The sequence below is a fragment of the Acomys russatus genome, chromosome 16 (assembly GCF_903995435.1).
Source record: "Acomys russatus chromosome 16, mAcoRus1.1, whole genome shotgun sequence".
Taxonomy (NCBI): domain Eukaryota; kingdom Metazoa; phylum Chordata; class Mammalia; order Rodentia; family Muridae; genus Acomys; species Acomys russatus.
The window spans coordinates 5,284,411-5,295,925 of record NC_067152.1 but is presented as its reverse complement, the minus strand read 5'-3'; the positions used below and the strand labels follow the sequence as shown (position 1 = coordinate 5,295,925).

The following is an 11,515-nucleotide window of genomic DNA, read 5'->3' as shown; positions in this document are numbered from 1 at the left end:
CTCACAACTATAACCCCAGTTCTAGTGCTTTCTTTTGGCTTATGTGGGCACCAGGCAGGCACACAGATGGCGCAGAGACATACATGCAGGCAAAACACTAGTATACATTAAAGAAAAAAGGAAAGAGCTGGGCGTGGTGGCGAACACCTTTAATCCCAGCTCTCAGGAGGCAGAGGCAAGATGATCTCTGTGAATTCAAGGGTAGCCTGGTCTACAGAGCAGTTCTAGGAGCCAGGACTACAAGAGAAACCCTATCTGGAAAACAAAACAAAACAACAACAATAAAAAAAGATACCCAGATTTGCCAGGCAAGGTGGCACACACCTGTAATCCCAGCAATCTGGGAGGCAGAGGCAGGTGAATCTCTATGGCCAGCCTGGTCTACAAAGTGAGCCCAGGACAGCCAAGGCTACACAGAGAAACCCTTTCTTGGGCAGAGAGGGGGGTGGGTGCAGAGAGAGAGAGAGACAGAGACAGAGACAGAGACAGAGACAGAGACAGAGGGGCTCACCAGCACCAGACAGAAAGGTCCAGGGTGAGTTGGAGAGATGGCTCAGCACTATCTGCTGTTGGAGGGGTCCTGAGTTCAATTCCCAGCAACCACATGGTGACTCACAACCATCTATAATGTGATCTGATGCCCTCTTCTGGCTTGCAGGTGTACATGAAGATAGAACACTCATGTACATAAAAGAAATAAATACTAAATCTTTTTTTTTTTTGTTTGGTTTTGGTTTTTGGTTTTTTCGAGACAGGGTTTCTTTGTGTAGCCTTGGCTGTCCTAGACTCACTTTGTAGACCAGGTTGGCCTCAAACTCACAGTGATCCACCTGTCTCTGCCTCCTGAGTCTCAGGAGAAAAAAAATGGCCTCAAATCCACTATGTTGCCCTGAGCTGGTCTTGACCTCCAAGTGTGCCTCCTGCCTCCAAACCCTACATGCTGGAGTTACTGGTCATGTGCCACCATAGCTGGCCTTTTAGCTTTCCTTTCTTTTTAGTTATTGTTTCTTTCTTCTTCTGGTTTTTGACACTGGATCTTTTTCTACTGTCCTGGAACTGATATGTAGACCAGGCTGGCCTCACAGAGATCCACCTGCATCTGCCTCTTGTGGGCTGGGATTTAAAAGTGTGCACCACCATGCCATACTTCTTTCTCCATTTCTTGAGTTTTGCACTGGAACACACGAGGCAGCATAGGCTGGCCTCAAAACCCTCAGTTATCCTTCTGCCTTTATCTCCCAAGGGCTCACAGGAGTGAGGCAGCACACCTGCCTCTCATTTTCTAAGAAAGAATCCAGACAACACTTACATGATAATTGTCTCCAAGCTATATTAATATTGACCTACAAAAGGGACTTGGTGACACACTCACCGTTGCCTCAGTGATCCGATAATTAATATTAAGATGGCATCATGAAATCGACTACCTTCATCCTTATTTGTCTTTACTTTGTGTGTGTGTGTGTGATAGGGCGTCACTGTGAGTTCAAGTTGAAGCTGGCCTCAAACTATGTAGCTAAGGATGACTTTGAATTTCTGACACACACACACACACACACACATGCGCACGCACAGGCACACCTCCACAATATTGGGATCACAGAATTTTGACATCACGCTTGGATCAAACTCAGGGTTCGTGAATGCTAAGTAAGCACTCTACCAACTGAACTATATATATCCCTAGTCCTCCCCCATGTATATGTCACTAATAGCTTATTTGTTTTTCATTAAGTGTGCGCTATACATATACACACTACACGTGTGTGTGTGTGTGTGTGTGTGTGTGTGTGTGTGTGTGTGTGTGTAGAGGTAAGAGGACAACTTGCAGGGCTTGATTCTCTCCTTCACCACATGGTTCTTTCAAGTCCAAAGGAAATTCCAAATTGCCAAAATCTGGCGATTAGACAAAGGCCAGCATCCTCAGGCCTTGTGAAGCCAGTTCCCCTCTTTGCGCATAACACGGTCTGCCAGGAATGCCCTGAGCATGCTTACACAGAACATTATGACCTCTAGTCATAGGACCCCTTAGCACTTTTATTATTTTATGTGTGAGTGTCTTGTCTGCATATGTCTACACGCACTAGTTGTGTGCCTGCACGCAGAGGTCAGAAGAGGGCATCAGGTCCCCTGGAACTGGAGTTATAGATGGTTGTGCACTACCATGTGGGTGCTGGGAACCAAATACCGGTCCTCTACAAGAGCAGCAAGTGCTCTTCATCACTGAACATCCCGCTAACCCAATAACACACAGAGCATCAAACTCATGGAGATTCATAGGGACTGCCAAAGCACAAACCAGAAAAGACAATTTTACAGAGGCTAATAAAAATGGAAACCTCGGGGCTGGGGAGATGGCTCAGAAGTTAAGAGCACTGTCTGTTTTACCAAAGTTCCTGAGTTCAATTCCCAGCAACCACATGGTGGCTCACAACAATCTGTATTGAGATCTGGTGCCCTCTTCTGGCGGTCAGGCATACATACAGGCAGAACACTGTATATATAATGAATAAATAAATCTTTTTTTTTTTTTTAAATGGAAACCTGCCTAATCCAGAGAGATTAATAAGCGTGAGCATACAGAATACTCTTCAGGTTTTTTGGTCCTGAAAAAGAGATCAGCCATAACTAAAATAATAGCCTGGGTTAAAGCAGATTTTCCCTTAAACATCAGAATAAAGGGGCTGGAGAAACATACCTACAGGCAAAATACTCATTGAGGTTTTAAATTTTTTAAAAACAGAATAAAAATGGGACTTTCGAGCCGGGCGTGGTGGCGCATGCCTTTAATCCCAGCACTTGAGAGACAGAAGCAGGTGGATCCCTGTGAGTTCAAGGCCAGTCTAGTCTACAAAAGCGAGTCCAGTACAGTCAAGCCTACACAGAGAAACCCTGTCTCAAAAACGGAAAAAAAGAAAAAAAAAAAAGAAAATGAAGTCAAAGGCCAGAAATGTACATAAAAGGCCTAGATGATTTTTATTAATTATTTATACAATGTTCTGCCTGCACACCAGAAGAGGACTGAGATCACATTATAGATGGTTGTGAGCCACCATGTGGTTGCTGGGAATTGAACTCAGGACCTTTGGAAGAGCAGGCAGTGCTCTTGCCCTCTGAGCCATCTCTCCAGCCCTGGATGATTTTCTTTACAACAGGTAAATGTTCTTGAGCTACATCCGTAACCTGAAATCCTAAAGTTGATGCTATGGCTCTCAATCCTTTCATCTATCCATCAAAATCTAACCTTAGTATAGGTCTAATAGTGTAGGCTTATAATCTCAGCCGTTTGGAAAATTGAAAGATCACAAATTCAAGGTCTGCCTAAGTGAATTGAATGCACCAGCTTTTGCAACTTAAAGAGATGGTTTCTGGGGACTGGGAAACCCTGCATGAATAACCCTGAGAATGTAAGTCAATAGATACTAGCCTTGCACACACAGGGCTCTTGGTTTGATCTGTAGGATCCCAAAATAAAACAGTAACAACACAACATCACTGCATTTTTTTTTTAAAGATTTATTTACTTATGTATACAGTGTTCTGCCGGCATGTACACTCGCAGGCCAGAAGAGGGCACAAGATTTCACTACAGATAGTTGTGAGCCTCCATGGGGTTGCTGGGAATTGGGAATTGAACTCAGAACCTCTGGAAGAACAGGCAGTGTTCTTAACCTCTGAGCCATCTCTCCAGCCCCCACCCCTGAATCTTTTTCTAAGTCCCCGGACAAATGTAGCCGTGGCTGTCCTGGATTCCCTTTGGCCTCCAATCTACAGAGATCTGCCTGCCTCTGCCTCCAAGAGTGCTGGAATTACAGGCATGTACCAACCAACACATCTAGCTTTTTTTTTTTTTCAGTTTTTGAGATGGGGCTTCTCTGTGTAGCCTTGGCTGGCCTGGAACTCACTCTGTAGACCAGGGTGGCCTGGAACTCAGAGAGATCAGCTTGCCTCTGCCTCCTGAGTGCTAAAATTAAAAGCATACACCACCACAGCCCAGCCAAGATCCCTGAATCTTAAAACTAAAGGTGTTAGAAGCCAAGCAGATCTAACGTAAGGATTCCCGAGGCTGGATATGGAGAGGAAGAATGAAGTTCCTTGTCTAAAACTAGGAATATGCTTAGCAGAGCCAATAGTGGCTTGGGGCCAGGGCCCTAGGGGAGCTTTGTACCCTGAGAAACCAACTCCTGCCCCTAAAGGGCTGATAGTCCCAAGGCTGCTAAACATTGCCAGATCAGCTTCCTGCTGACTTCATTCCATTGTAAGGTAATTTTCTGCTGATTCTGTCCCATTTTCCCCTAAAAACTGTATATAAGATTCTGTACTTAGTTGGACATGGTGGCACACGCCTTTAATCCCAGCACCAGGAGACAGGGGCAGACTTCTTTATGAGTTGAGGCCAGCCAGGTCTCCTTTTTTATTTTTTTTAAGTTTGTTTTTGTTTTTGTTTTTTGTTTTTGTTTTGAGACAGGGTTTCTTTGTGTTATCTTGGCTGTTTTGCGAGACAGGGTCTCTCTGTGTTAGCCTTGGCTGTCCTGGACTAGCTTTGTTTGGTTTTTTTTTTTTGTTTTGTTTGTTTTTGTTTTTTGTTTTGGTTGGTTAGTCGGTTGGTTGTTTTTTTGTTTTTTGTTTTTCCGAGACAAGGTTTCTCTGTGTAGCCTTGGCTGTCCTGGACTCACTTTGTAGACCAGGCTGGCCTTGAACTCACAGCAATCTGCCTGCCTCTGCCCCTCGAGTGCTGGGATTAAAAGTGTGTGCCATCATGCCCAGCAAGATGCTGTACTTAGTAAGCTTGTTTGGTGTGGATGTATAAGACAGGATCTCAAATTTTCCTTTTTTTTTTTAAATCTATGTGCATTGGTGTGAATCAGATCTTGGAGTTACAGACAATTGTGAGCTGCCATGTGGGTGCTGGGAATTGAACCCGGGTCCTTTGGATGAGCAGGCAGGGCTCTTAACCATTGAATCTCTCCAGCCCCAAATTTTCCTTCTTTATTATCTGATCCCACTGGTGCTCTACTTGTTCAGGCCAAAAGGGAAAACAAACAAAAACAATTCTAAATCTATGTGAGAGAAAATTATTAGTTTAATAATCCTTGTGGGGTTTCTTGTTTTTGTTTTATTTATTTATTTATTTATTTATTTATTTTTAGGTTTTTGAGACAGGGTTTCTCTGTGTAGCCCTGACTGTCCTGGAACTCACTCTGTAGACCAAAATGGCTTTCAACTCACAGAGATCCGCCTGCCTCTCTCTGCCTCCCAAGTGCTGAGATTAAAGGTGTGTGCCACCACATACAGCCAAAGCTAATTTTCAATAAATTTAATTTTTAAAAATTGAAAGTGAGCCAGGTGCGTTGGTGCACACTTTTAATTCCAGCACTTGAGGCAGAGGCAGGTGGATCACTGTGAGTTCAAGGTCAGCCTGGTCTACAAAGTGAGTCTAGGACAGCCAAGGCCACACAGAGAAACCCTGTCTTGAAAACAACCAAAATAAAAAAAATAAAAAATTGAAAGTGAACCTAATAATTGCCTGATGTGAGGAAGAAAATAGAAACTTCAACTTGGGTGGATTATGTCTTCTCTAGGTAACTTTACCTGCTCTGGGTCTCTTTACCTGCTGGATTATTTTGTTCTATATTTTCTTTGAGACAGGGTTTCAGTATCTGGCTCTGGCTGGCCTGGAAGTCACTATGTAGACCAGGCTAAAGTCACAGAGACTCACCTGCCTCACTGGGACTGGAATTAAAGGCACGTGTCATCAAGCCTGGCATTTAAAAAGTTAAATTATTTCTATGTGTGTCTATGTGGATAAGCACATGTATGTGGCTATGCATATCTGATGAAGGCAGAGGTGTGGGATCTCCTTTGAGCTGGATTTACAGGTACTTGTGATGAGCCTTTGTGGGTGCTAAAATCCTAACCTGAGTCCTCTGCAAGCAATGATCGCTCTTACCCACTGAACCATCTCTCCAACTCCTAAGTCACTTAAGTCATTTTTTGTTTTGTTTTGTTTTTTTGAGACAGGGTTTCTCCGTGTAGCCTTGGCTGTCCTGGACTCACTTTGTAGACCAGGCAGGCTGGCCTTGAACTAACAGGGATGGACCTGCCTCTGCCTCCTGACTGCTGGGATTTTTTTTTTTTTTTTTTTTTTTTGAAACAGTGTCTCACTATGCAGGCTTGCTGCTGTGGAGCTCACCTTGCAACTTGTGATGACCTTGAACTCACTAGAGATTCTCCTGCCTCTCAAGCGCTGGCTGGGATTAAAGGTGTAAAGCAGTATACCTGATTTAGGTCATATTTATGTAGGTATTGAAATGCCAGCTTTTGCAACCTTTAAACATTTATATTGCTTCTGACTTGCTTGGGTTTTTGTTGTTGTTTTGTTTTTTGTGTTTTGTTTGTTTGTTTTGGTACAGGGCTTCTCTGTTAGCCCTGGCTGTTCTGGAACTCACTCTGTAGACCAGGTTGGCCTCAAGCAGAGATCTGCCTGCCTCTGCCTCCCCAGTGCTGGGATTAAAGGGATGAGCCACCATAGCCAACACTACCACTGCCACTTGGCCCCTGACTAGCTTGTTAAACATATAAATAGCACCTTGGGAACCCACAGAGTGTCATTATTGCCCAAGAAAGGAATTATGGTAGAAAAATATGGAGAAGATAAAGTTCAAGAAGCCTTTGGTTGGCATCTTAAGTGAAAGTACTGAAGAAGTGACCTGCAGTTGAGAGGTGGGTTGTAGGAAAGCATTAGGGGCAGTTTTGGCTATCAACTGCAGAATGCCAAATATTTAAACTCTGGACCAGTACCTACAAAGAGACTAGCAAGGAACAACAAAGTAAACATTGGATCATCAGAGTGGTCATACTGAGTTGGTAGTTTCCACCTGGGCACCTATCTACAGTAGAGAATCTGCAGAGATGGAGTGACCCAAGGACTCCAGATCACAGTCAAAGTCCTTGAAGGGCATAGACCCCAATGGACTGGGCCAGGTATCTTGTGTCTCCATGACAAACTTCACTGGCTGCTTCTGTAGGAGCTCAGGGTCAAAGGCCACACCCCGTAAGAAGGGGTGGGCCTGGAAGTGATGCAGATATCGTAGCCGGTGCAGAGGGTTCTGGCATAAGAGCTGAAGGAAAACAGTATGAGACTGGGATAAGAAAGAAACTGAGCCAGGCGTGGTGGCGCACACCCTTAACCCCAGCACTCGGGAGGCAGAGGCAGGCAGATCGCTGTGAGTTCGAGGCCAGCCTGGTCTACAAAGCGAGTCCAGGACAGTCAAGATAACAGAGAAACCCTGTCTAGGAAAAGAAAGAAAGAAAGAAAGAAAAGAAAAAAGAGAAAAAGAAAGAGACTGAAGCTTGGACACTGTGGTGTGAGCCTCTAATCCCAGCACTCGGGGAGGCAGGGATCTCTGTGAGTTCGAGGCTAGCCTGGTCAACAAAGTGAGTCCAGGACAGCCAAGCCTAAAACACAGAGACCCTGTCTGGAAAAACAAAACAACAACAACAAAACCAAAACAAAGAGACTGAACAGAGACGATGAGAGGGGAGTAAATAGTTGATGGATCTGTGGAAGGCAGGAAAATCCCACAGCATAGATTTGTGAAAGAGAAACATGGTGACTGGAGAGACTGGGAGGACTGGTGAAGACACAGGAAATGGATTTGGATTTACAGACGATAAGGTAGCAATGGCCCATGCTGTCCTGGATTAGGAGGGATTTAGGGCAGCAGATGCTCAGGGATGCAAACTGCAGTACCAGCTAGAGGGGAAATGGGTAGTTAAAATAGCTCATCCCTTATCAAAAAGAGGAGGTGGGTGGGAAATAGCATTTGAGTGAAAAGATGAATAGCTTGGGAGTGAAAAAGGAGAGCAGTGTCCACCCTTACCTCATGGAGCAGGAGTGAGAGCTCCTGACTAAGAGAAGCTGGGGTCTCAGCTTCACAGTGGGTCACACTTGCCAGCATGGTCAGATGATCTCTCTCTGCAGCCACTGGGAACTGAGTTAAAGAGGTAGGGAGTGGGAAGACAACTTTCTATAAGGTCTTTTCCACTGCAAAGCAAAGCTCTTCCGTCGACACCACCAACCAACCATCTTCTCACCTTACCAGTTGCCAGAGAGAACAGCAATACTCCTAGGGACCACCAGTCAGCAGTGTGGTTGTAAGGCCCACCACTCAGGACCTCTGGGGCTATGGCATGAAAGGTGCTGGTCAGTCACACCCCTAAGCCGTCCCTCCCCCTCACCTTTAGCTTCTCTCTCACCCATGTATTGAAGAGTGCCACAGATAGTATAGGCCCTTGCTCCCTGGGCGAGGCGTCGAGACAGACCAAAGTCTGTCAGTTTCAGATGGCCTATGAAGTACGGAAACTGTGTTTCAACCCGTGTCTTGCCCACCCCCACCCCGCCAGTCATGCTGAGGCTGGGGAAGGATAGACATACCTCGTTCATCCAGAAGAATATTCTCCATCTGAAACCATGGGCGAGCGAGAGGACATTACCTTACCCTTCCCTTGGCTCTGATTTGGGTTTTTTGTTTTTTTTGTTTTTTTCCTTTTCTTTTTGGTTTTTCGAGACAAGGTTTCTCTGTGTAGCCTTGGCTGTTCTGGATTCACTCTGTATACCAGGCTGGCCTCGAACTCACAGCGATCTTCCTGCCTCTGCCTCCCCAGGGCTGGGATTAAAGGCGTGTGTGTGCCACCACGCCCGATTCTGATTTGGTTTTTCATTGTTACTTTTTGACATAGGGTCTTATTATGTATACCAGGCTAGTCTCAAATTTGTGGTGTCCCTTCTGCCCCCACCCCCAACAGTTCTGGAGTACAGACATGTACAACCATACCAGAAGGTAGTTAGTTCACTCAGCATTCAAACCTATCCTTGGAGGACCCAGACCCAACTCAACTGTCTCTCCTCCCTAGTGCCTTCTCAGACATGTTGGAACGTCTTGAGATCCTTCCTCAAACTAAGAAAAAAGACTTCACTCTACCTTTACATCCCGATGGACGATGCCCAAGTCATGGAGATAGCCTGTGGAGGACAGTGAGCACGGGTGTGGCCATGCCAGCTTCTTGGTAGCTTCTATCCCATCTCTGCCCTGACTTACAGAAGTAAATATCACTTCTGTTTTCTCCTCCCCACTAGCTTAATTCTCCCTTTCCCATTTCCTTTATGGCTCTTTCACTTACACAGCACAAGGACCAGTTCGGCTGCAAAGAGACGGATAGAAGCCTCTGGAAAACAACCAACAGCAGACCACAGGGAGTAGAGATCCATGCTGCAGTAGCTACACACTGCAAAGCACCACAGTCTGGGCAATTGGGCAATACTTGGGGTCTATAATGCCTGGCCTCAAAGCATCATAGACCTCTTGCCCAAACCAGTACCACCAGCTGTTTCCCTCTTTCGGAATACAGAAATGCTATGAGGAGTGGAGCCAAGCAAAGGCAGAATGGCGGGGGGGGGGGGGAGCAGGGGGCGGGGATAATAGTATATGGACCTTTGTGGGTAGAAACAAAACCCAGCCACTCACTAATGAAGAGGTGTCGCTTCCCCTGCCAGCTGTCCCCCAAGCTGTGTACGAAAGGATGGCTGATCTGCCGCTAGGGACAAAAACAGCAAGTTAGGAAAGGACAGGTTTATTGATAAAAATAGCCAAGAAATCAGGTGTTGCCTTATGTGCACATGAGCTGCTGCTTCCCTCTCAGACCCAGAGCTCATTTGGGACTCTACCTTCCTGAGAGCCATGGGGCCAGCACACTGCTTCGGAGCACACCAGGACGGTGGTGAGCGTTCCCTGGCAGAATGTGGAGTGTGTCCACAGCTAATAACTACGTTTCCTAGGATTTACTTTGGTGCTACACTACACCAAGATAGAAACATACGGGAAGGTAGAACCAAGAAAGCAGGGAGCTTGGACAAGGAGAGGTGCTTTCTCCGACAGTTCAGTTCGTCCGGCCGGGCCTTCCGAACTCTTCGTACCTGAATGCTAACCTCCTCTTTGCACTGCCTCAGGGTCTCCCGCTGGAGGACTTTGACTTTGGGCACCACCTACAAGTGGAGAGGCATGGTAACTAACGGAAACTAATGCTGTTTAATTTATTCTCCTTAATCTCTGCAACTAAGATTGTAAGCAGTAACTACTGAGTGAGTGAAATACCTAGACTCCTACCTTCACTGCAAATACAGCTTTCTGGGCACAATCTAGCACTTTCAGGACAGTTCCAAAAGAGCCTTTAGCCACAAGGCCTAAAATCTGAACAAAGAAATGGAGAAGAGGGCAACTGGAAGTGGTTGTTTCTAGATTCCCCCCAAAGACAGACACTTTGCAGTGGCCTACCTTCAGCTCCTGTTGCCCCCCGACGGGCCTCATGGGAAACTCTGGCAGAAAGACGCTCATGAATTGAGGCACCGGCCACTCAGACAGAGGCTTCTCTAGTGGCCCGCAGGGCTGGCTGGAGTGGCTCCTGATGTGGGCGCTGATGCCACTGTAGCTCCCACAGTTCTCCCACACCTGACCTGATGGTCCCCATGCCATACCAGAGGCTCTTCCAGCCTCGGGCCCAGGGCCCCTGGATGTTGGCGCCCTGCTGAGAAGGGAGCCACTCTGTAGTGCTGTAGGTTCCGCCCGTCCATCTGGGGTTTTTGTTTGTTTGTTTGTTTGTTTTTTTGAGGTTCTGTCCATCTTCACAGGGACTCCTTTCTCTGAAGTCTTAACCTTTACAGCAACCAACCTTCCTCCTCCTGTGATCCATGTGGTGGAACCCCCAGCCATATAATTATTTTCAGTGCTACTTCATAACTACAGTTTTGCTTTTATGAACCATCATGTAAATATCTGATATGCAACCCTGTGAAAGGTCATTCCACCTCCAAAAGGGTTGCAGCCCACAGGTTGCAGGCCACTGCCCTAGAGAAAAGAATTCCCAGGCTCTGTGATGTCACCTAGATTTCCTTGACATAATTCAAATTCTCTCTGACAATAACAGTTGTGTTTTTTTTTTTCCAAGGACAAAACAGAAATATAACCCGAGCAGGAGTGGGGCTATTCACATTGTAGCCTCTGTACCCACCCCCACACTGGGTGATAGCGACAGGCCCCTAACTAAGCACTTCCTATCCTCAGGCACTTATTTCCTTCTCTTCCCTTCCAAAGGCAGCCAGAGCCCCATACCCTACCTTTTGAGGAGCAGACACCCCGGTGTGTTGCCCCTGCCGACAGCTCACTGCTCCCATCCCCAGCCTCTGCTCAATCTGCTGTCCCAGTTACATAAGCAGTTCCTGCCTCTGCTGCTGTAGTACCCATGAGCCCCACCTCCTCCAGTGTACACAGCTGCATCAGAGTTAGGTCAGCATCATACCCGGGTTGTGAGGAGAGAGGCCACAGTCATTACAGTGGCCGTTAAATGTGCTGGGTTACTGAGGAGGGGAGGACACAAGACAACTTGATAGCTCTTAATACAATTACTAAAAAAGACCAGCATCAAATTTAAAATATTTTTCTTTAATTCATTTTTTTTC

At 46.1% G+C, this 11,515-nt stretch overlaps 1 protein-coding gene across 1 annotated transcript; it reads right to left on the bottom strand.

Moving 5' to 3' along the window:
* Window positions 1–6,595: 6,595 nt before the first annotated feature.
* Rskr (ribosomal protein S6 kinase related) lies at window positions 6,596–11,312 on the bottom strand. The gene is given in 13 exon segments (XM_051158048.1): window positions 6,596–7,121; window positions 7,884–7,994; window positions 8,098–8,186; window positions 8,260–8,349; window positions 8,438–8,465; window positions 8,985–9,025; window positions 9,184–9,288; window positions 9,528–9,597; window positions 9,977–10,045; window positions 10,167–10,250; window positions 10,335–10,433; window positions 10,435–10,581; window positions 11,174–11,312. Coding segments are annotated over 13 exon segments (1,221 nt in total). The 5' UTR covers window positions 11,231–11,312; the 3' UTR covers window positions 6,596–6,890.
* Window positions 11,313–11,515: the final 203 nt, after the last annotated feature.